At 42.6% G+C, this 25,813-nt stretch overlaps 1 protein-coding gene across 2 annotated transcripts; it reads left to right on the forward strand.

The window, feature by feature from the left end:
• Positions 1–8,435: 8,435 nt before the first annotated feature.
• PGAM5 (PGAM family member 5, mitochondrial serine/threonine protein phosphatase) lies at positions 8,436–25,739 on the forward strand. Of its 2 annotated transcripts, none has more exons than XM_082203410.1 (6): positions 8,436–8,939; positions 15,554–15,732; positions 16,962–17,087; positions 18,567–18,655; positions 19,287–19,420; positions 24,408–25,739. In XM_082203410.1, the coding sequence occupies exons 1-6, from the start codon at positions 8,656–8,658 to the stop codon at positions 24,556–24,558; spliced, it is 963 nt and encodes a 320-aa protein (XP_082059536.1). In that variant the 5' UTR covers positions 8,436–8,655; the 3' UTR covers positions 24,559–25,739. The 2 variants fall into 2 exon arrangements, with proteins under 2 accessions (XP_082059536.1, XP_082059537.1); XM_082203411.1 differs by having other exon boundaries at positions 8,437–8,939; positions 19,290–19,420.
• Positions 25,740–25,813: the final 74 nt, after the last annotated feature.

Here is a 25,813-nt window from a genome sequence, read left to right on the forward strand (position 1 = left end):
AAATAAAAAAAGGTCAACAACAACTTCAATCTTAAAAGAAGGTCAACAACTTTGGTCGGCCCTCATGCATGTTCACTTCATCAAATCTGGCCCTCTTTGAAAAAAGTTTGGACACCCAAAGAAGAAGGAGACTGCACTAGAGAATCTCACAACGGACACACTGCTAAGAATAGCAATCAAGCGGTTTTGTTGAAACACTTATTGGAGTTTATGATTTAGGACAGCGGTTCCCAATCTTTATAATTACGATGACCCCTTTTTAACTTCAAAAAATGTTGCAGACACCCCACATGCTATTTGTTGTCATTTTAGGCTCCATTAATTGAGAAAATACAATATGACGACGACAACAACAACAACAACAACAACAACAACAATTATGTATTCCAAGATGGACTAGACAGGACTTTGGTCTGGTCCATATCAGCTGACTGTGCACAAGCAAGAATTTGAGCAGGTGTGTCTCTTTTCACCCCTGCAGCGCTAAAATACAGAAGCTGCAACTTCTAAAATCCCCTCTCCTACACACCTGTTAAACCTACGTGTTCTTAATCACAGCATCTGGTCCTCGTATTTGCAAAGGAGTCTTGCATCCTCGTCCCCCACCGGCTGCATTCCAATGCAACTTACGGTAATTGTGAGCACATCCTATTGAGTTCAGTTGAACATCTTGCTAAATAGATCTGTTCTGGGTTATGCCACAGTGCTTACATGAGTAAGCCCCACTGAAGTGTAATGGACTAGGGCCTGGGGGACAAGGGTTCAAGTCTGCTCTCAGCCATAACACTCACTGGGTGACCTTGAGGCAGTTACAGTCTCTCAGCCTAATCTATTTTACAGGATTGTTGTGTGGAGAAAATCTGGAATATGGATGCAATGCAGTGTGATGCAATAAAAGTCAATGAGGCTTTTGAGCACGTTTTACAATTTTTAAATTTTGTAAGATGCTTTGTGGGATAAAGATAATACATCTAATGGAACAGGCTCATGCGGCACAGCTTCAGTCTCATGCATGATTACCTAGGAGTAAGCACTATTGGACTCAGCAAGCCTTATGTCCTTGCCCCAGCTGCTCCTTTCCGAACTCCTCTTGACACCTCAAAGCCCAGTGTGATGCAACAGGAAGCAAAATTTGGCTAAGTACCAACCAGTCGCCCCCATTTGCCGTAGCAACAAACAGACTGCACCCCTTGCTCCCTATAAATATGAAAGGGAATGAGCCTCTCTTTCAGATAAATTGGAGGTAGCAGATTTCACACAGCAAAAAGTCCTTCTGAATGTTCTTCCTCTCCTGTTTGCAATACACAGTGCTTTTTTTTTCTAAAACAAATGTTTAGGAATACTCTCATTTTCCTACTCATATTGAAATACTGCCCCTCAATGAGGCCAAACTTAGATTCACAAAATATTTAGGGGTATGTATCCCCCCAGGGAAAAAAGCACTGGCTATGCATATATATGCTGCAGAAAATGGCAACTTACTCAAACCAAGCGTTTTGGGTGTGTGTACGGGGGTTTGATATTTAACAGTCACATCATAAATTTACATTTATTGTGGCCTAAACTCTCGTGGATTAGAGGCCACTTCAAGTAGGCTTACGGGAGTTTACGCCACAGTAAATTAAAATTGTTTATGTGGCTGTTAAATATCAAACCTCTAGGGGTCACTGTCGTTTTTGAAAAGAAACAAGCGAAAGGAATTCTATAATTTCAGCTGAATTAAGCTAGCCTCCTGCTATGGTTTATTTATATACAGTGGTACCTCGGGTTAAGTACTTAATTCGTTCCAGAGGTCCATTCTTAACCTGAAACTGTACTTCACCTGAAGCACCACTTTAGCTAATGGGGCCTCCTGCTGCTGCCACGCCGCCGGAGCACGATTTCTGTTCTCATCCTGAAGCAAAGTTCTTAACCTGAGGTACTATTTCTGGGTCAGCGGAATCTGTAACCTGAAGTGTATGTAACCCGAGGTACCACTGTACTGCTTTTTAATCCAAGGCAACACTCCTGAATGAAGAAGGTCTACGAAATGGTTTGATTTTAGAAAACCACTCCTCTTGCATCAGCAGTGTCCTGTCATCAACTCTGGTACAGGCTCCTTCTCCAAACCCTGCGTTTTGTTTCACATTCTTCATTTAAGGAAGGTTGACATTAGAATACCAAACAAGAGAGCCTGCAGCAACAACCACCCTCTCTGGGAATCCTATATCATATTCGTGAGTCCCAAATCCAGCAAAGATATAAAAAAAGAACATTAAGAAAGAGAATGGAGGAAAGGTGGAGCAACCACAAAAACACACTCAGAAATGGAGGGGTGGGGAGAGAGAGTTGGCCACATCTGCACCATATATTTAAAGCTATCTTATATCAAGGCTTCCCCAAAGGTACCCAGGGAACTTTATTTGTTAATATTTCCCATGACATCTATCTGCATCCTTTAAAAAAACTACAGTTCCCAATATTCATTGGGGGAAGCGAGATTGTATAAGAGTGCTTTAAATGTATGGTGTGATGTGGCATGTTATCATCACACCTGTAATATACTATTTGTTCTTTCACAAGTACTGCAGCAAAATGTTGCAGTGCAGAGCACTCCTGTTCAGGTTCTTCCACTAAGGCTACTGATTCTTGATCCTTTCTACTCCCCACCACACCTGCTCTAGAGTAAGTCTGTGGCCTGTTCTCACTGAGTCCTCATTGGGCTGTTCTTGGGTTGTCAACCTCTCTTATCCTTCCATAGAGCACTTCTGCAAACCGGAGGCCTTCTGCCAAGGTTGCTGGTACAGTCATACCTCAGGTTGAATGTGCTTCAGGCTGAGCGCTTTCAGGTTGCGCTCCGTGGCAACCCAGAAGTAACGGAGCACGTTACTTCCGGGTTTCGCCGCTCACGCATGCGCAGACGCTCAAAATGATGCCACACGCATGTGCGGAAGTGTCAAAACGCAACTCGCACAGACGCGCCATTGCGTCTTACGTTCTATTCAGGAAGTGAATGGGACTCCGGAATGGATCCCATTCGCATCCCGAGGTACCGCTGTATCTTCCTCTTGTGTGTGGGTGGTGCTGTTTTGGCTTCACGACCAATGGCACCTGAATATTGGGATTTATTGAAATGATTTATGATTGGCTGCCCAGAGTGGCTGGGGAAACCCAGTCAGATGGGTGGGGTATAAATAATAAAATTATTATTATTATTATTATTATTATTATTATTATTATTATTATTATTAGAGCTTGTTGACTGCACACACACCACAGATTCAAATCACAAACCCCCAAAGAGCCCTTGAGAAGTGTAGTTTGTTGCAGGCGCTTTGGAACTGTAGCTCTGTCACAAGTAAGTTATTATTCTCAGGATTTTTCTGGGGGTGAGTGGGAGGAAAATTGCTTTAAATGTATGGTGTGTATCAGGCTTCCTCAACCTCGGCCCTCCAGATGTTTTTGGCCTACAACTCCCATGATCCCTAGCTAGCAGGACCAGTGGTCAGGGATGATGGGAATTGTAGTCTCAAAACATCTGGAGGGCCGAGGTTGAGGAAGCCTGGTGTATATGCAGTCAACAGGCACCATTGGCCAATCATAATAATTTCATCTAATTCCACTATTCAGCCAAAACCTTACCTGTGTAGTCTAGACTTTTCTGGTGTTTAGTGTCAGAATGACAATCTTGGGTTGCCAGTTCCATTTTATTTATGATATAGTGGTTAGAGTGTCAAACTAGGAACTGGTACACCAGGATTCAAGTCCCCACTTGGCAATGAAGCTCACTGGGTGACCTTGGGCCAGTCACTGCCTTTCAGCCTAACCTACTGTTATGTACTGAAGTTTTCATCCTGGGCCAGCAGGGGGATACTGTAGATAGTTTTCACTCAGGTTTGCATACGCAAATAAGGGATTGAAAGTGACGTTCAGTGATTGGATAGTTACAGAAAGTGGTTACTGTTGCGTTGTAGTGGAACTCTATATAAGCAGGCTGGCTGAACCCTTCAGTTCAGTTCTGTTCTGGCCTGTGAATAAACAAGAGCTGTTTGAAGAATCGCTGTGTCGTCTGATATCTTCACCCACAACTTAACACTTACCCCACAGGGTTGTTGTAGTAGTGGTGATTAAATGAGATGGGGGAAAACAATGTATGCCACACTGAGCTCCTTGGAGAAGAGGGTGGGATATAAATGCAACAAATAAATGCATTTATATTATTACAATTTTACTATTTTATCATTTTAACTTGTACGATCCATTGAGACAGATTTGTAATAGTTGGTATATATATATATATATACAGTGCTTTTTTTCCTAAAAAAAATGTTTAGGGGTACTCTCATTTTGATGCAAGAAGATCACCTTTTTATAGGTCAAATCGGGAAAAATAAATACAATAAATGGACAAAAGTACAAAGATTCACAAAATGTTTAGGGGTATGCGTACCCCTGCGTTCCCCCAGAAAAAAGCACTGGGTATATAAATTCACTGATAAATAAACACAGAGAAGCCATAATTACCCAAGGGCCACCCTTACAGCTGTTTTTCTTACTTTTTGTGGGTTTCACAAGCAACTGTAGCTCTTGCCGCAAAAGGAAGAAAAGAGGAACTGAAAATAACCACAAGCTCTTCAGTTCTCTTTATTACAAGCATACAATTCAATGCCTTTGCAAAACAGAAAGGAGAGGGTGTAGAAGTTGTGTCAAGCTGTGGCAAAAGAGTGAGAAAATATTGAATGGAATGCACAGCATTCACGTGCCATTTTGCAATGCTCATTCACAAAACAATTTGCAATATAAAATCAGTAATTCATAATAGGTAGGAACAGTAATCCATTAAAATCAATATAACAAATGACACAGTGTATCCACACTCTCGTAAAATCTCCCAGTTGGATTACCTGGAGTTGCTTGTGAAAACAATCTGGAGACTTGAGACTGGTCCAAAGCAGGGTAGTAAGATTGCTAACCGAGACTGGAAGATCCATCAGTCTTTTGCCATCTGCACTGACTTCCTGTTTATTTCTGGACTCAATTCAAAGTGCTGGCATTAACCTTTAAGCCCGGCGCCACCTGGTGGCTAAACTGTATATGACATGAACTGCACAGACTGAGTTTGCCAGCCCAAAGTACTGTAACTAATTTGACAGCTGGCTGGATCAGACCAAAGAGATATTTCTCTAGTCCTGCCTGCAATTCTCACAGTGGCGAACCAGGGGCTTATGGGAAACTCGCAAGTAGGACCTGAGCGCAACAGCACTCTCCCCACTTTTAATTCCAGGCAGCTGGGACTCTCTGACAGTGGAGGCGGAACATAGTCTTCTTGTAAAGCCATTCAACTTGATGAGCATCATAGCATCCTGTGGCAGGGAGTTCCATAGCTGAACTAACCACATGTCCTTTCATCTGCCCTGAATCTTCCACCATTCAGCTTCATTGGAGGACCCTGGTTTCTACTATTATGAAATAAAGAGAGAAACTTCTCTCTAACCACTTTCTTGCTTAATTTTATGCGCCTCTATCACCGAAAAGCCACATATATTACATCAGTGACCAGAACTGAGCACAGTACTGTGGGTGTAATTTGGGGAAATGGGTGAAATTGCATCAGGTGCTTGGAGCATGTCTTTAGCATCCCACCCCCGTACCCCCACGTCCGGATTCTACTTAGAGAAAGACCCCATTGCAATGGGGTGGTTAGAAACAGTCGAATGTTAATGCTTAAAGCATGGATCATCCACGCACCCTTTCTTTAAGCAATCTGTGTATGTGCAATATCATCGGCAGGAGTGTGAGGTCTTCACTGAGAGCAAGGTATTTGCTTTGTGCAAGGTATCAGCAGTGAAGCTAAAGGTAATATGCTATATGGTAGAGAATTGTGAGCTGGTATGGTAAAGTTCTAGTACATTTACAAGCTTTACAGTGGTACCTCGGGTTAAGAACTTAATTCGTTCTGGAGGTCCGTTCTTAACCTGAAACTGTTCTTAACCTGAAGCACCACTTTAGCTAATGGGGCCTCCTGCTGCATCCGCTGTGCCGCCAGAGCACAATTTCTGTTCTCATCCTGAAGCAAAGTTCTTAACCTGAAGCACTATTTCTGGGTTAGCAGAGTCTGTAACCTGAAGTGTATGTAACCTGAAGTGTATGTAACCAGAGGTACCACTGTATTTCTAAAACCCAGAGGCACCAGCTTGCGAAGGCAATTGTGGGGGGGGGGGCTATGACATGCACGTGATGTCGGAAGAGTCAGGGGAGGGCTGGCCCCCTCCCTAAAAACATTGAGGGAGCTCCAAAGGGCTTGGCTCCCAAGAGCTGGAACCCTTGCTAAAACCAGAAGAACTGTGCTATAGGAGATTAGTTCATGATGTACCAGCATATCTTAAAGTTTATGTTGCTAGTGTGTTTTAAGCTTGTCTTAAACACTTCATACTTTGAAATGAACTGAGCAGGTAAGGAGTTTCTTTAACCAATAACTCCGTAAAAGATGGACTACTGGAAAGCAAGGGCGAATCTACACTGGTTGGTTATAGCGTTAAACATGTGTTATAAAAAGGTGACACCAGAGGGCGCTGTAGAGCAGCAAACCTTCGACAATGGGAAATTGCTTTGAGAGCTACTGTATATTACATTGTTGTTTTTACAGCATTTTTACAGATCAGTGTTGAGCCAGCCCAGGAAAACTCTGGTGTTCTGCTGGAAAATTCTGCTGGAGTTGTGCATGCTCCACTGATCACACTGGTCGAAATGTGGTGTAGTAGCAATGACAGATGGTGGACCTAAGTTTAACAGATTATGGGTCAACCGACTTCTACAAGTCTAACAAATATTGAATTCCAAGAGCAGTCACACTTCATGTAAGGGCATTATGATATGGACACTCTTATTATCAATCACTTTTGTAAGGATCCCTACCACAGAATTTATCTTTTTTTTAAATAAAAAAAACTACAGCTGCACATTGGGTCAGCATTTGCATTCAGCTATGAAAATTCCAAGATGTGAAGTTCAGATTATTTTGCCCCAATGTGCATTACTTTACACTTGTTTACATTTAATATTATTTGCTGTTTTAATGCCCTTTCACCTACTTTGAAAATAATATTTTGGGGCTATGTGTGATATATACACATACATATAAACATGGCAGGTGAGGATGGAGTTAATTGGCAATGAACTGCTAGAATTACAGTCTGTGACCCTACAATTGAAATACTTTTCACAGCAGCAGTGATTGTCAACACAATTGTCTTAGCGTTACTGGAGTCAACCTTTAAAACCCAAATAAGGCACGGAAACCTTTTTTAGGTCTGTGGATTGTTGAGTAAATGCTGTGGTCATCACCCTCTTAAGCCACGTATCTGAGGGGAATACGGGTTTCTCAACAACTTGCAGCACCTTTAAGAAACTACGGTTCCCAAGTCTTTGGGGGAAGCCATGACAATTTAAAGTGGTATGATACTGCCTTAAATGTATAGTGCTGATAAAGCCTTGAGAGAGGAATTGATGCTTTGAGGTTTTTTTTTGCTTTTTGTGTGATTTTTTAAATATTAGTTTTGCCCTAAGCATGCAGATCCACACAAAGCATTTCAATCCCATTCAGTGCACGTAATTTTTTGTGACACACATTTAAAGCAGAGGATTTCTCTCAAAGAATCTGTGAACTGTACTTAGGAATGCTACGCACTGCAGCTGTGAGGGGAGAAACTACAGTTCCCAAATATGCTTCATGCTGTGTGTGCATTGCATGCATTTGAAAGGCATAGCGTGGATGCGTTAAGTGTGTTTTGATGTAATTGCTTTAAACCTAACCTTGAGAAATGTCGCCCAAAAAACTCCTGTTAGGAGGGGGAAAGCGCAGATGCCAATAACAAAGCAAGCAAACACGCTGGTATAAATTATTCGGGAAGTAGCTGAACGCCAATTTTGTTTTTGAACAGTTGTTATTTTTATCTGCCAGCTGCCTCGAGGGAAAAGGCGGCGTATAAAAGAAATATGTAATTTCAACTAGTATTTTCCTGACTTCGGTTCCCCACCATCACCACCCCTAGTATTTTTCTCACAACGAGATTCGTTGGGCGTGGTGTTTTATTCTTTTTATTCTTTTGCTTTTCCAAAGTGTAAATTCAGGTAAAACGGGTATTTACGATCTCTCCCCACCCCGCCCCGTCCACTCCATCTTCATTTTGTATGCGCACATCATGTACCGCCAGGCGAGGCGTTTGTTTCGTTCCCTTTATTCGATTAAAATAAAATAAAAAAAAGATTGGAGAACGGGTAATATAATACTGTAGAATGAAAAAAAGGAAACGCGCAAAAACAAGGGAGGTAAAGAGCGCGTGCGCGAGGAGGTTGGCGCCCCCTCCCCCTCCCCTCCTCACCAGTTTCCTTCAGAAACGCTTTTCTCCTCAGGGACGGAGCAATCTTGTCCCACGCCGGGCGCCGTCGGCGGCGGGAGTCAGCTTGCCTGCCTGCCTTGCCCGCCTCGGCAGGGCGGCGCTGTGAAGGGGGCGTGTGACGCCGGCTGCCGGCTGCTGCCTTTTCCTCCTGCTCCTCCCTCTCCCTCAGTCCGCCTTTCCTTCGCCGCTTATTTAGGCTCGGGCGCCCCTTTTCCGCGCCGCTTCCTCGCGCGCTTTCTTTTTCGTCGCTGCCTGCCTGCCTCCCTCAGCTCCTTCCATGGCGTTCAGGCGGGTCGTTGCGGTGGCCGCGGCCGCCGCTTGCGGGTTGGCGGGCGGCTCTGTCTTCTTCTCTGCGGTGCCTCTCGGGAAGCAGCAGCAGCAGCAGCAGCAGGTGGTGGGTAAAAGCTCCGGCGACGCCCCGGTTCCCCTACCTCCGTCCGCGGCTCCCCCGCCGGGGCTGCTGCTTCTGTCTTCGCCGGCCAACGCCGCCTCCTGCCCCGCCACGGCGCCTGGCTGGCTGGAGAAGCCCAACTGCGGCTATTGGGACGACAACTGGGACAGGTAAAGCGAAGCATCTTCAGGCCTCTTGGCGGGCGGGCGGGCGAAAATCCCGTTCCCCACCCCCGCCCCCCAAAAAACACCTCTCCAAGGTAATAGGAGCAGGCCAAGATGCCGTAAGTTGGCAACCCTTCAAAAGCACAGGAGCACGCCAGGCTGCTCTCTGTTGGCAACCCGCTATCCCACCCCCCACCCCCATGGACTTCGCCATCGTCATATTTTAATCGTTCGGTTGCTTTATTATTTATATAAAGTGCTTTCCCCTTCGCCATAAAAGAAAATGAAAGTGAAAAAAATGAAAAGCGGACTCTTCCCGATTGTCGAAAGAGCTGCATCTCCAGACGATTTCGTGGGTTTGAAGTGCAGTGTTGCTAAAAGTGAGGGGGTGGATTTATCCGGCCTTTGCTTTAAGGAGCTGCTGCCTCTTAATTACATGTATTTGGGGGGTAGATCACGTGCTTTGTAATAGGTGTTTTGTGTTTGAAGGTTCTGGTGTTTTAATACATCGTGATACAGAAATACTTTGATGAATCAGAGTTGGTGGTACAACTTTGATTGACTTTAGTCGTTTAGTACAGGGATGTTAATACAAAATATGGCAAGAAATCTCTCTTGGGGGATAAGGGAGACACTTTTGTGAGTTGAAACTTGAGAACTTAGTCAAAAAGTGGAACATAAATCTGCTGAAATAAGGATTCTAAAAAGTCATTTAGTTCACGTGTCCCAAAAAAAGTCAGGTAAATGGCTCCAGGAAGCTGCAAAGCCCAAAGGTAATGCATAACTCCTGGGGATGCTATATGGGAACAAACAGTTGTGGCTTAAGAGCCATTGTCTAATCCTTGTTGAAAGCCACCTAAGTTCCTCACTACCTCTACATCCTGTAGCAGTGTATTTCATTAATGATGTGTTGTGTAATCTTTATTATGGAGTTCTGGCATAATATAAACAGATGCAGGGACTCTGCCCTGGCACAAATGAAGGCTATGTGGGGGTCTTTGTTTTGTATGAGCTAGGAGTCCAAATAAAAATAACTTGTTTAAATAGAATTTATCCATTTTGAATGGGGCTTAGTTGATGAAACGTGCATGTGTGTAAATGCAATTCTGCAGGAAAGATGTATGTTTTAAGTTAAGTGCCTGAATTTGTTGCAGCGGGCAGTCTTCATTGTGGAGAGATGGGAAATGTCTCTCCTAATATAATACAACCCTTCCCTTCAATACCTCTAATAAAAAGTACATTTTTTAAAATATCTTCAGCCTAATTAAACAAAAGCACATTCTTAACCCCAACACTTTGAGTAACTTTACTGAATTGCAATCTTAGAATGGATTATCTCCCTGTTTTTCCTGGAGAGTTACGCAGTCTATACACACAATCTGTTTCCTACCACTTTTGACTCCCTGCTTGCCATTCTTAACATTGATTTTAAGGCCCATATTCTCACTGGGAGAGAATCCCAATCAATTCAGTGATTGCAAAATGTTAAAAATACCTCAAAAAACAAGCTTGTATTTTTTACAAGCAGGCTTTTCTCCCATCTTTTCAGTGTTCAGTTATGGTTGTACATTCTAATTTGCATTAATTTGCATTTAATTTGGCTGTAGCTTCCCCATACTAACAACTTGAGTGACAAGAGGTAAACGTGATCCAGTGTATTTATTGCCAAACATTTATTCCATTGTCAAAATAAAAAAATTCCTTTCTGTAGCACCTTAAAGACCAACTAAGTTAGTTCTTGGTATAAGCTTTCGTGTGCATGCACACTTCTTCAGATACACACATTTATTCCATTGTATATGGATGCTCAGGGTGCCCAGAAACCTGATGGTCACTTGTACTCAGCACTTGCTACCCCACCCACCTCTGTCCAGCAAGCAGTTTTATATTTTCAACTATTTCTGCCACAGGTCAATATTCATCCCTAGTTGTGGCTTGTAATGGCTCGGATGGCTTCTTACACAGCTTTTAACTACAGGCAGTGCTGAAATGCACATGTATGTTACTGTGAATATGTGATTTAGACAGACTTCTGGTAAATCTTGTGAGATGTGGTTGCTGAACCTATATCTGAGAACCACACTTGTACTTCTTGCCACTTCCCTATGTTCACCTTAAGGAATGTTGAGAAACTTAATAGGAGAAGTTGCATTCAGTTTGCTGAGTTTATGAAAGCTTAATGTGAACAAACCCTAATGGATGTCTGCCCTTGAACTGGTATTTATGCTTCACCCTTGTTTGCTGAAGCACAGCTGTGCCTGGGGTGGAAAATGAAAATTGAGGAGTATACCCAGCAATTTTCAGCAGGATGTGGATTCATTCTCTTAATATCCAAGGAGATTTAAATTGGTGATGAGTCAAAATTATGAATTCAGCACTCGTTGTTAATAAACTCGACTCTTTACCATGCCACAACAATGCAAATATAATTCCCCACTTAACATATTTAGGTGGTTATGTTGACTCCTGGCAGTTTAGGAGAGTCTTCTACACCAGTATTGGATGCGAAAGGACATTTTAATAATTGGTTTTAGAGAACCTTTGGGGAATCTAAAAATAATAGAAAGTTTCCTGATGAAATCAGGTAGAAATCTATTAAATAATATATTTGAAAAGTTGTCAGAGTGCATCTTTTCTCTCATTCTGATTAGTTAACCCTTGTGGTCCCTTCCAACTTTTATGATTCTATTATTCTGTATCCGTATTACTTAAACCATGTAACTCACCTATTAGCATAGGTGACTAAGAATTCCATGTAGGCAAGTAAGTGGTTTGCTTTCAGCACTGGTTGCAGAGGAAGGGATGCTCATCTTTCCCTTCTGTTGCTCCTTCACCAGCCTGTTTTGCAGAGGGCAGTTTTCCCTTGTCTGCTAAGAGGCTAGTATCCTGTGTTTCCATAGTGGCTGTGGAAGAGAAGGCTTCCTTCATGTGTAGCCAGCATGGATGTGCAGGCTAGTAAACATTTTTGAAGGCTAGCAATTTTTTGTGAAGTCTTTACAAGACTGGGTTGCCATATTTCTTGAGAAGCCATTTTTATTCTGATAACAATATGGTAGTGTTGCCCGGGCACAAGATTTGAGACCTGTTTCCTAATTATACTTAGAACAGAGTTGCAATTCATTTTTGCTGTTAGTCATCTTCAGTTGGAGTAATCCTTTCCAGCCTGGTGCAACCAGATGCTTTGAACTACAGCTCCCTTCATGACCATTGCTGGGGCTGATGGTAAAAAAGGTAACGGTAAAGGTACCCCTGACAGTTAAGTCCAGTTGCGAATGACTCTGAGGTTGCGGCGCTCATCTTGTTTTACTGGCCGAGGGAGCCGACTTTTGTCCGCAGACAGTTTTCCAGGTCATGTGGCCAGCATGACTAAGCCACTTCTGGCAAAACCAGAGCAGTGCACGGAAATGCCATTTACCTTCCCGCCGGAGTAGTACCAATTTATCTACTTGCACTCTGACATGCTTTTGAACTGCTAGGTTGGCAGGAGTTGGGACCGACCAATGGGAGCTCACCCCATTGCGGGGATTTGAACTGCCGACCTTCCAGTCGGCAAGCCCACGGCTCAGTGGTTTAGACCACAGTGCCACCCACGCCCCATGGGGCTGATGGTAGATGTAGTCTAAAACATCCGGAGAGTACCAGGGTAGGGAAGGCTGAGCTAGAGGGAAGTGCTAAGCTTATATTTTTATTTAATTCCTTCCCAGATGGTTCTATCTCTGGTTTAATAACACTAAATCTGAGCAAAAGTCCTCCCACCTCCTAATTTTATAATGGCTTGGCACCACTACACATTGCAGATGTGTGCACAAATAAATGAGAGGCTTATTACGGATATGTCATTTGGTGACATCTGTTCAGACTTGGCTTATTCCCTTCTATGGCACAACACTGCAGCTTCTCAACTGTACCCACCATGGGAGAAACCACTTTTCTCTCTCACTTCAAAGTCTATACTATCTAGCTTTTCTTCAAAATCGTTCTGAGAGCAGTGAATAGGTAAACTCAGAACAGGCACACAATCATGTGTCAGCTCATATGCTAAACTTTGGTATTAAAATTTTGTCTTGCTAGCATGTTTCAATTTTTAGCATATTTAACTTTTATGCTGTGATCTTCAGATGAAGGATGGCATACAAATTTTATAAGTAATATATATAATAAATATTTTTTGGGTCCCTGAGGACTTTGCAGAGAAGTTCCTTGGATCGGTGTGATAGCAATGAACAATTGGTTATATTGCTTGCCAGGCCAATATTTTTCATTTTAAAACTTCAAGTTTTCTTAATTTTGTTAATATTAAAAAAAAATAGAGTTCATCAAAATTAATTAGCTGGGCCAATAGTCCATCTAATTCAATATTGTCAACACTGATAGGCAGCAACTCTTCAGGGTTTCAGGCTTGGACCTACCTCCCCCCACACTATTTGGAGATACTGGGGATTGAACCTGGGACCTCCTATATGCTTTTCTGCTGAGCTATGGCCCTTCCCCAAAGCTGTGAAGGCCATACATATCTGTCTTCTGTTCTATCTCTCATACCTCTTATCTCATTGTTCTGCTTAAACTGTTAAGTACTAAGATAACTTCTGGGTGTGAATGGGACATAAGACTATCTGTAAATAAACTAAAGGAAAATATGTGGGGTGGGTACAGTTCTGGCTTGTTTCTAACATCCAGACTTCGGAATTGCATTAAGTGGTGCATGTATTTGCAGTTGTGCTAGTGGTATTGTGGAAACTAAGTTGTTCCTATTGTAGCAACTACATCAAGTAGCATTTATAATTTCTTCCCTTCAAAAAAATCTGATTCAAATTGGGTCAAGCTAAATTGGGTTAGTTTCTTAAGCACCAAATCGGGGTCTGAATCAAATCTAGTGGTTGGTGCACACCCCTACAAAGTATGTGAGAAGAGAAATACTTGGTGCTGCTATATTGCTGATGTGAAATGTATTAATAGCATAAAGTAAAGGTAAAGGTACCCCTGCCCGAACGGGCCAGTCTTGACAGACTCTGGGGTTTGTGCGCCCATCTCACTCAAGAGGCCGGGGGCCAGCGCTGTCCGGAGACACTTCCGGGTCACGTGGCCAGCGTGACAAAGCTGCATCTGGCGAGCCAGCGCAGCACACGGAACGCCGTTTACCTTCCCGCTGGTAAGCGGTACCTATTTATCTACTTGCACCCGGGGGTGCTTTCGAACTGCTAGGTTGGCAGGCGCTGGGACCGAGCAGCGGGAGCGCACCCCGCCGCGGGGATTCGAACCGCCGACCTTTCGATCGGCAAGCCCTAGGCGCTGAGGCTTTAACCCACAGCGCCACCCGCGTCCCCTAATTAATAGCATAAACACCATCAAAAAGATGTATCAATATTTAATGTGTTCTGTGTGATAGGGCTGTCTTATATATACTTTCTTTTGTGCTAGTCCACTTTGTCTTCCAGAAGTTAAAATAACTCTGACTCTTCTATAATATTCCAAAATTTTTTAAAAAAACCACATTTGAGTTCATTGCTAAAAGCTGAAACAGCTGTGAGAAATCAGAACAGAAGGGAAAGAATGGGAAAATGTTCCAGGTGGATGATGGGAAAACCTACAATCTTGTGGCCTGTTGGCAGAAAAGATCCAAAGATATTGGCTGAACTGGTGCATCAATGGACCAGTGAAAATACAGTGATTAATAATTTCAGGCACTGGAGTGAAACTGAGAAACTTCAAATGGCTGCTTCAGAAGATGCATCTTGGTATAGAGCTGGTTCATGTGCTAATGCAGTGGTTCCCAAACCCCTACCCACCACAGACCACTTAAAAACTGCTGAGGATCTTGGCAGACCACTTAATAAATTATCTGCCTGCTGTAGTAGTTGTAGTGCACTGTGCTTAGATGCTGTATGTATTTTTACGCACACATTGCAGACTCATGCCTCAGTTCTTTAGTATGTCTAAAAGTGTTTCTTTGGGCACCAGTCATACCTCTCTCATTGCACTAGACTCCCCAAGCTTTGCATTGCTGCCATTTCTTTCTGGCTTAACAAACTGCCTTTTTCAGTGGGTGGAAATGAGACATTATTGAGATGTTGAACTTCTTAATGAGGGATTGCGTGGGGGATATAATGTGAGCATTGTTACAGTGGTACTTCTGTACCAAACACTTCTGGTTATGAACGCTTCAGGTTATGAGCTCCACTAACCCAGAAGTAGCTGCTCCTGGTTGCGAACTTTGCCCCAGGATGTGAATGGAAATTGCACACCAGAGGCAGGCCCCATTAGCGAAAGCGCGCCTTAGGATAAGAACGGTTTCAGCTTAAGAATGGATCTCCGGAACAAATTAAGTTCGTAACCAGAGGTACCACTGTAAATCTGGTTGATTTTGTCAAGCGAACACTTGGCACTGAAAAGGATGTTGTTGGGTCACTTCATTTGCATGTCCAGTTATCTTATTACAGGGGTATCTTAACTTAGAGCTCTATGTATGTTGTTGGACTCCTCAGTTCCCACTGGCCCCAGCCAGCATGACCAATGGTCAGGAATTATGGGCACTGTAGTCAGACATCTGGTGAGCATTATGTTGGCTACCTCTGCCCCATCATTTATTGATACAGAAAGATAAACTTCAAAATGATTTTCAGGAGAGAACCACTGGCTCTTATGAACCTGAAAAAGAAAAATGAAGAGACTGGGGAAGAGGAGGACTCATCTCGTCTAGCCCACTACAAAGCAAAAGCTACCAGGCACATATTCCTCATACGCCATTCTCAGTACAACACAGATGGGAACAGTGATAAAGAGAGAATTCTGACCAAGCTTGGTACGTATGACTGGCCCTTTCATACCTCAGAGCTGGGGGAGAAAGCAAACTTGCCAGTTTATTTACTGATTTGATTGCCTCTCGTTAAAATGTGGGGTAGGGAAACTATTCAGTCACCCTTAGTACTTCGTGGCAGAGACCAGAGTGTTGTTCTTAACAGGTAGATTATTTCCACTGTGAATTGGCATTTGGCATTACAAACTTTTGTTGGTCAGCTGTGTAAATAAATAGTTGCAGTAGCTGTGTCATTTCATCCCCAAGTCTGTTGCCCAGCCTTTTCTGCCCCCGGTGCCTTCTCTGCAATGCTGGAAGAGCAATATTTGGCCTAGTTTGCTGTTGCAGTAAGGAGCACAGCTGGACACATGATTTCTTTCCCTCTTCTCCAACATGACTGGCTTTTCTGATGCACAGGAAAACTTTATATTGCAGCATTTCTCTGTAGGTTCACTTGGTCTTGCCTGTTAATCAAATCCCTAAGTCTAGTGGCTTTCAAATCCCTCTTTACCTTGCTTTTCATCCCTTTGCTCTTATTTGCTCATTGCCTGTACTTGACTACCCTAATCCATGTGAAGGTTTCCTACTCTTTGAGAAGATCCCACCCTTACTGATTGGTATGCTTTGAACTGCCTCCCAGAATACCTGTATGTTGCCCCATCCCCCGCTTCTTCAAATCTTTCAAAGCCCTCCTTTTCCATATAGTCTTTGGCTCAGCACCCTAGTTCTCATCTCCTAGCAACTATTCCTGTCGCCAAGGCTAAGCATATGTAACTGAAACAAATGCATATATTTTCTTTATACTTGCCTACACTACCCGTCCCTTCTACTTATTTATCCTCTGTTGAATTTTAGATTATAATTTTGTACTGCTATAAAGCATCGTACATATATATATATTATAATACACACACACACACACACACACACACACACACACAAAACAATATTATTAAATAGTTCTACAAACAATGCAACCTTCTTCCTGATTAAACAAACCCTTGATTAGCAAGGAGGCCCCATTTGGAATTCTGCTTGTAATTTCACATACTCAAAAATTCCTTGTATCTCTTTGGATGAAGATACAAGTAGAAAGAACAGCATTGGCAATAACTGTTTGTGTATCATTGTGCTGGGACAAAAGGTCTACATAATGTAGAAATCTTATTTTACCCCCCCCCCCCGAATGTGTTAAAAGAGACACATTGCAATTTATACATTGCCTTAATTTTCAGGTCGTGAACAAGCTGAGTTGACAGGGCAAAGGCTTGCAAGCTTGGGACTGAAATTTGATAAAATTGTCCATTCTTCTATGACCAGAGCAACTGAAACAACCAACATCATCAGCAAGCATCTTCCTGGTGAGTGAATTCTCTTGTTCAATCAGGAAACATAATTTGTTCTAAACAGTGTGGCTTTAATAAACACAGGGTGGGCCATGCAGACTAAGCTGGGTGCATTCTTGAATCAAAGCATTGACATATGGTGCCTGATTAAGCCCTTGCACGGGCATTTTAGATGGGGAATTTTAGTTGGAATTGGGCTTTCTTTTTGGTTCCTATGTTTTATGTCTTCAGTCTGCCTTTATGTCATTAAAAAAACAAAACACTACATTTGTGTGTTACGTGAATTGTTTGCCTGCCCTGGGATATTCTGATGATGGCCTGTTAAATGTTTTTGATAAACATCTCCCATGAATTCCTAATATATTTACTGTTTATTAATTTTAATGGTGTGAGAACCAATATTGACTGCAAAGTGGGAAAGAACGCATAGTGATATGTTTAAGAGAACATTAGTACATAGAATAATAGAATCATAGAACTGTATTGTACTGTTGAAAGGGACCACAAGGGTCATCTAGTGCAACCATGCAAGGCAGGAATCTTTTGCTCAACATGGGGCTTGAACACACGGCCCTGAAATTAAGTCTTGCGCTCTACCGACTGAACTACCGAGGTGTTGCTGCAGAGGTTTCCGAAACTCTTTCCTCTATGTTAGTGGTGGGGAACCACTCTGATCCCCCATGTCTGGATGTTCTGAGATAAGAGCGCAGGTGCACTGGGTTACCATAGCAACAGAGCAAGCTCAAGTGTATGACTTGCTGAGTCGTTCACCCTTCCATTGGTTCAGGAGATATGCCTATGAGTAGAGACAAGTATAATAGCCACTGGGGCATTGCTTTCATTATGTGACATCTTGTCTGGTCCTGTTCTGATGTTGCGCCTGTCCTGATATTGTCCTGTTTGCTGTCTGACTGAATCTGTGAGAGTTGGGAGAAGAGGTTGTGGGTTTTACACAGCAGCGTTAGCTAGCATGGTGATATATCTTTACGTCAAGGACCAGAAGAAATGTATATAGTAGGTAGTAGTGCTTAGCTTTGTCTTGTGCTGGAGACAATAAACTCTTTGTTACTTTGAACTAAGTGGGAGGAGTTTTTTCCTTAACTTGGAATCTAGAAGAAACTGGTTGCTGGAAGCAGGAAATCTCTTAAGACTCTGCTGAGTGCTGCACATACTCTGCTGATACATCACACTGGTTGAGACGTGAACTACCAACTGACTTCCTCAAGTCACCAACAAGACCCTTTCTCCTAATCTCTGTCTCTGACATGATGCACGTTACTTGTACAAGGAGTACATTTTAGCACAAAACCTTCAGGCTGTGCACTATTCTTCCTTGCTTGTCACAACACGAGTTTACAACCAGGGTATTAAAAGATTTGCAGCACCTTTGATATGCTAAGTTACTTTGTACAGATGCAGATCTAGAGTTTAATGTCAGAGATGGCCCTGGAGACAAGGCTCTGAAATGCATGTCTTCATTTTTCTTCCCCCCAGGGGTGAAGAAATCAAGCACTGACCTTCTGCGTGAAGGAGCTCCAATTGAACCAAATCCTCCTAGCTCCCACTGGAAGCCAGAAGCTGTGGTAAGATTTTTGTATAAGCAATTGCCTTAATGTTGTGTAATCTTTGGCTTTACTTATAGCAACGTAGACAAGTTTCCTCAGGTTTCTTCTGTCTGCTAATCCACCCAAAGTGGCACAAGCTGATTAACAGAATATTTTATTAAACAACAGCAAAAGGAATGAACATTTCAGTATATCACTAGGGAGAGAACTCTAAAGAATGGGAGCCACAGCAGCAAGGTCCTGCCTTTTTTCTTTAATCATTCCGAACTCGGTGAATGAGGAAACACAGAACAAAGCCCAGCTTAATGACCTAATAAACAGGATGATGCACAGTTAGTAGCACCTCCTATATCCAGTGTCCAGGCTGCGTAGAGTTTAAAAGGCAAGACCCAGCACACGGAGTTTGGTCCAGAAGAGGTATGTTCTGGGAAGTCCATTTCTCTTGATAAGATGGGCTTCAGATGGTGGAGAAAAATAGCCTTCAGTAGGGCCGTAATCCCAGCAGGTTATTGAGGTTGGATAATGACCTCTGTATCTTGATCAGAAATGTCAAAATCCTTTTCTGTAGCCAACACTAATGATAAGTGAAAGATGAAAAGCTTGTGCGTGTTTAAATATATACATCAATAACCAATTATCTGCCTTTTAGCAGTATTATGAAGATGGAGCTCGGATTGAAGCTGCCTTTCGAAACTACATTCATAGGGCTGATGTAAAGCAGGAAGAGGATAGCTATGAAATCTACGTCTGTCATGCTAATGTCATTCGTTACATAGTTTGCAGGTAACTATGGCATTGAAACAAACTGGTGGGTATGGGAAACCTTCTTATATACTTTAGATTGGCTCTTCATGGCCGAAACAATAATGTGCTAACCCTTAACTTAAGCAATCAAATGCATTTGAGTTATTTGGAGAGGGTGTGTGCACAGTAAAATGAACAGCTGTCCAGAGAGCATATGACTGCCAGATTAACTTGAAGCTTTGCTCTAATCTCTATTTTTGAGTAGGGGATTTAAAAACAAATAGATGTTCCATACTAAACATATTATGAAATTTAGAAATGGAAAAATGAGAATGCAGCTTATCTATTGCTCTGCTTGCAGAACCTCCAAATACTGGACCAAAGTTTGGGTTAGCAGAACAAATTATTACTTAAATCCAAAGTAACTGTCTAGCAGGTCTTCTGCCCCCAAGCTGTGAAACTGGATTTCCGTTCTGGCATCAAATAAATGTTTTGAGAGATGTACAGTTGTCCCTCATGTTACATCCTGCTCAACTCTACCATTTTTGGTTGCATCTTCTAAGACAGTATAACCTTGGTTTCTTTGAACTGTGCTGAAGACCTGCTTGGGTTGAAAGAGATGCTGAATTTAGTTAAGTGCTTCTGTTTTGGAAGTGCAGCATAAGAACAGAGCATACAGGCTTAAGCATCCATAACTAAAGTGCACTTAGCCTGCACTGCATACTTGGGCTTTTAGTGCTGAAGTTTGAGCTCTCTGGAATCAATTACAGTTGTACCTTGGTTTTCAAACAGAATACGTTCCGGAACTCTGTTCGACTTCCAAAATATTTGGAAACCAAGGCACAGTTTCCGATTGGCTGCAGGGGTGTCCTGCAGCCAATCGGAAGCTGTGGAAGCCACGCCATAAGTTTGGCTTCCAAGGCAAAGTTCGCAAACCGGAACACCTACTTCCAGGTTTGCGGTGTTTGAGTTCCAAGTTGTTCTTGAACTAAGCTGTTCAAAAACCAAGGTACGACTGTACCCTCCAAACTCATGATGTTTAGGTGCCTACTGAATAAATTTCAGTTTAAGAAGGAGTTGGCCCAGGTTATGACTCAGTTATGTGTGGAATACCAATATTCTATATCTGAAAAGGTAGTTTTGCTGCTTTTTTCGTAGGGATGACTTTATTGTTTTTAGAGTTTGTTGAATTTATTTTTAGAGATTATGTTTTTATCTTGTACACCACCTTGATGGCTTTATGCTGTGAAGGAATTAATTACCTATTCACAGGTTCCATTGGGGTGGTGTGTGCTCAGAATGGATTTGCTATCCAGGAGGAATGGTTGAAAATATGTGCAGTGGTAGTTTTCTGGGAGGCTTAAACATTTCTGGGAGACTTGGAGCCCAGTATGCCATCCATATATTAGGCGAATTGAACATTATGAGCTCAGAAATTTCAGTATGTTTAGAGTTGCTTTGTTTGCGCAGGCAAGAAACATTAGGTAGGAATAGCTAGTATGAGATAAAATATTCCATCACAGCTCAGCTGTTTTGAGCTGGACTATCGTGTTGCAAGCCTTATGCACCTATCTGCATTGTTTAACAGTGTACTGCAAACAAGTAAGAAATGAGCTGGCAGTCAACATTGCAAAAGCAAATGAGACCTGAAATTTCAAAAGTTGATAAGATCACCTTCTTCTGGATAGGGATCTGCCTTAAGGAATGTCATATCATGTAGTGCAAGCCTGATAAGAGGCTGGTCCTGTTACTACAACCTTCCACATTGAAACGTGACTATTGCCACATAGAGAGGTTAAAAGCCTTCTTAGTTGCATATTAACACCTAGGGCAGGGGTCTGCAACCCGCGGCTCCGGAGCCGCATGTGGCTCTTTTATACCTTTGCCGCGGCTCCGGGGCAGATACTAGCGAGGGGAGGAGGTGCATTGTGCGCCCCGACACTCCCCACTGTGGCGGGCGCTGTACTGGCTGTGACGTCGCATGGGGGCAGTGCATGCGTTAGTCACGCACCGTCCCGACGTCACCTTCCCGATTTCGCGGCTCCCAGGTTTTTTTTCTTCGGAAATGGGTCCAAGTGGCTCTTTTTGCCTTAAAGGTTGCAGACCCCTGACCTAGGGTGTCTGCTGACCTTTTGCTTGATTATAACCTCCATAACAACCTCTTGTGTAGCTTTCCTTTAATATTTAATATCCTGTCTATATTAGTACACATCTGTTACATTACATTTCTAATAGAGGGTGACATGTGTGTTTGCGCTGGCTAACTAGATTAACAGTGCAAGTCATAATGAGTAGTTTATGTGTGAACCATATTTCAGTGTATGTAGAAACAGATGGTACGTTAAGCTCTTTGTATGGTTTCAGAGTTGTACTTATGTCTTTCTGCTGAACTTCTAACTATCAAGCTATGCCAACAAATGTTCATTTTTTGAAAGAGTGATTTGTAGTAATTGACTCTTGCAAAAGATGGACACGGTTGTTGGACTTGAGGCAAGGTGGTTGAGTATTACACTAACTTAAAAGAACAGTTTAGTTTCTGGGACTACTGTTCAACTTAATGTATCTATTTGGAATTCAGGTCAAAGGAAAGATCATGCAGGTCTGCCTCCTTCCTCAAAATTGGGCACACTCATTTAAGTATTTATAGTGTTACCGGAAAAATCCGAGGGCTCCCTTTGACAAAAACAAAGACACCAACCAGGATAACTTGGAGCAAAACAGCAGCCTGTAGGCTTGGCCTTTATTGAACTGTTGCAACAGGGTGTTCCCCTCACTTGCAAGAGAGAGGAAAGACCCAGAAAGATGGTGTGCAAGACCTTATAAAAACTTTTGAAATTCCCATCCTCTAGGTCAAGCCCACCCCCAGAAACATCATGCATACATTACAGAAAGGAGGGGTTGAGGGAGGAGTTGTGGTGGTAACCTGAGTGTCCTGTCACCTGGCTGGTTCCTCCTTTCCCCCTCCCCATGAGTAACTTCCAGGAGACAAAGGGGAGTTGGCAGTTTCCTGCCCCCAGAGGGAAGATCTGATCATTGTCCTTTGTTTCAGTCCATGCTGAATCCACTCCCATATGCAAGTTCTTTGTGATCTTGATTGTCTTCTGTCTAGGACCATCAGGGTTGGCATAGCAACTGGGCAGGGCTCCTGTGGATGTGCTGGGATGGTGAAGGGATTATGGCTGACCAGAACCAAGCCACCCCCCTTTGATAGTCCTTGTCATATGGAGTAAAACAAAAATGGAACAGTGCAAATCTGATGTATGGTTGATTTTTCTATGAATTTATAACAGAAGTGTGGCATATGTAGTGTGTGAGTGTGTGTGTGTGAAGTTTGTACAAACTGAATGATTGGGGTGGGGGTTCCTGCTACAATAGCCTGTACCCCTTGAAGCAATGAACCTTTTTTCTTCCCCCCTCCCACATTTCACCGTTCATACAATCCCAAATGTTTGTTTTAATTTTTAACAAATGTTACATGGGCACAATGAAATTCCATTTTTTACATTTCTGAAATTACGTATTGGTCTCTGGTGGGACTTTTCTCCTGTGCACATAACCACCTCTCTCTTTTGATACTGTTTCACATAAGGCAGCTTGCTGACTACATTGTAACTTTGTTTGTCCCAACGTATCACCTGGTCAGTGTTTTTTTAAATAAATGTAATGGACGCAGACTTTACCATTGTGTTATAAAAAGACTAGAGAACTTTAAATCTTCATTCGTCTGGCCTTTCACTGCAAAATCACAAATTATTTCCCCAGAGTATACTTTTCTTCCACGTTTACAATTAATAGGCAAAATAGCTTAGCCCGTGTGCTAGGTATTTTCTTGAATGTATTGGGCCTCTAAATCCAAGTAGGATTTTATTAATTGCTGGAAACCACAGGACAGGGGAGAGGTCTTGTGCTCAGATCCTGCTTGCTGGTTTCCCACAGGCATCTGGTTGGTCACTGTGAGAACAGGACACTGGTCTAGGTGGGCCATTGGCCTGATCTAGCAGACTCTTACGCTCTTAGGCTATCTCTGAGATCAATTCCACTGATGCTCATGGTGATTTGTTATTCGGCTGTCTCTTCTTCCTACCTGGAAGTGATAATCTCATACAATGCAAGAGCCAAAAGGTCCTTTTGCTTGGAATAAATTTGCCTTCTGAATTGGGGTTGAGTCACTAGATGGTGAGGGTGGGTGAACCAACCTTGGAGATGAGGGATAGGTAAGCTGGCTTCACCTCTTTGTGTGATGCCTCTGGAAGCCTATCTATGGATTTGCTGGGTGAAGTTTAAAATCCCTCAGTAAGCCTAAAAATGAAAATGAAAAATATCAAGTTGGCCCTGGCTGCTGATTAGGAAGCCCCTCATAGCCACTGGGAACCTCAGCTTGAAGTTGGGACTCTTGATACTGAAGTGCAGTTCAGTGGATGGCCTTATGCTTTGGATGGCCTTGTGCTCTGTACTGTAGAATCCAGCCTCTTATAGGAATCTCATTCCCACTTAAAGTACCTGCAACTTGCAAAGTGCTATGGTGAATTGTAGGAATGTTAATCAGTTTTGGATAACTCCTGAGGCAAACCAAGGTTCCCTGGAGGGAATTTTCAGCTTGTTAAAAGTAAGGTGGGATCTGTACAAGGCAACACATGTTGTAGCAGGGATGTCAGCAAGTTAGCCATCAAAAGCAAGCGGCAGGCAGATGTTTGCCGAAAGTGAAAGTAGTATCTCTAAGCTTACTGTAATGCCAAGTGTGTGGGGTGGAAGCAAGAGGGCAGGAGGACTAAGTTGTGACTGAGACTTCAGGTTTGTAATCAGAAGGATTTTACTGTGCTTGCAATGTCATTTATTTCTGTAAAAAGTAAAAAAAACCCAAACCACACCTTTTTTATTTCTCATTTGCAAAGGGTTTCTGTTCTGAATTTGTTATTGTGTACATATTGCAGCTGAAATGCTAATGTGTTCTATGCAAAAAGAACAGTGAAAAGAAGAACAACTCATTTCAAAATGCTGAAGTAACTGCTTTCCTTATCTTTTTCAGAGCTTTACAATTTCCTCCCGAAGGTTGGCTTCGGATATCCCTCAACAATGGCAGCATCACCCACCTGGTCATCCGCCCTAGTGGCAAAGTGGCACTTCGATTGCTTGGTGACACAGGCTTTATGCCTCCTGAGAAAATCACACGCAGCTGAGTGGGCCTTTTCTGGCACCGCTGGTGCCGCTGTGGTGTACAAGGTTATGGCTTGGTAGGAAATTGCATTTCACAGTGTACTCAGTGAATGCCTACTCTTTCCCCCACTTCATTTATCTGTAAATAGAAGGGCTGTTCAGCATTGCTGTGTTCATGGTGCTTTTGGCACATTCCACAAAGTACTTCTGCAGCACAGTCTCCTGCTCCATTAAAATGAATGGAGACTTTACAGCAGTACTTAATGAATGAACCTAAAACCAGAGAATCTACATACTTAACTCATGTAAGGGTGCCACTTGCCTGGCTGCAACATGAAAGGTTCCCAGGCTTCTTACCAAAGCATATTGCTGTGTGTAGAGATGATTTCCCCCTCTCTTCTGTGGAAAGAGGATACAGAAATACCACAGGATTAGAAAGCAATTCTTTGCATTGGTAATCGGCAAAATTATTTTTGCTAGATCAGCAAGAATTGGGGCAGAGCGGTTTCAGCAACTACAATTGTGGCTGAGTTTTCATAACTTAATAATTTAGCTCCCTTACATGTCTGTGTTACTTTAGAGCAAAGGTTGGAAACTGAAAATGTGCAAAGGGCATGTATTAGAGGGTGTCCCCTGGCTATACACACCTGTTGGCGGGAACAAGAGTAGAATATGATGCTGCAATGGCTGCTTGAACAGCCCTTCTCACGATGGTATCCAAGATGAAGAGACTATCTAGAAGGAGACTGGACTTGATTCTTTTCTTCTTGCCCTTCAGTATCACATACAATTGTTCTTATATGAAAATGGGTGTTCTCATTTGCTTTACAAATGCCCCTCTCACACAATTAGTGTAAAAGTCTGAATTGAACCACTCTCCAAGGCCTGGACTTATTAGCAGTAGTTATGGTTACATGTCATTTGTCATTATTCCCGTTGAGGCAAAGCACACCTGGGGACACGGGTGCTAAACTAAATTTAGAAGTGAGCCTCCTCCTTACCACCCCCAAGAGCATAGCCTGCACTATTTCTTCAGCATGCTTATTTGTCTTATTTTATAATGTATCAAAACTACTTTTTGAAATGGAATCTGCTGTTGGTGAAATGCTACCTGGAAAAAGGTGGTGGTCTGTCTTTCAATCAATGCAAACAAAGTTATCTTTGTAAAATATCTGCAAATATAGTTTTTTATTAACTTTCACAAGGCTTCCTTGATATCAAGAGTTGCTAAAAATAGCGGTGGTTATTTTCTCTTCAGGTAAACAATTGACCTCTTAG

Source organism: Podarcis vaucheri, assembly GCF_965113315.1.
Source record: "Podarcis vaucheri genome assembly, chromosome: 16".
In the NCBI taxonomy this organism is placed as follows: domain Eukaryota; kingdom Metazoa; phylum Chordata; class Lepidosauria; order Squamata; family Lacertidae; genus Podarcis; species Podarcis vaucheri.

What these genes read in the sequence shown, in the direction of transcription:
- PGAM5 (XM_082203410.1), top strand. Translation starts at nt 8,656, where the DNA reads ATGGCGTTCAGGCGGGTCGTTGCGGTGGCCGCGGCCGCCGCTTGCGGG. An exon ending in GAGAATTCTGACCAAGCTTG is followed by an intron (nt 15,733 to 16,961) that starts GTACGTATGACT and finishes CTTAATTTTCAG; the next exon opens with GTCGTGAACAAGCTGAGTTG. An exon ending in ATTCGTTACATAGTTTGCAG is followed by an intron (nt 19,421 to 24,407) that starts GTAACTATGGCA and finishes TATCTTTTTCAG; the next exon opens with AGCTTTACAATTTCCTCCCG.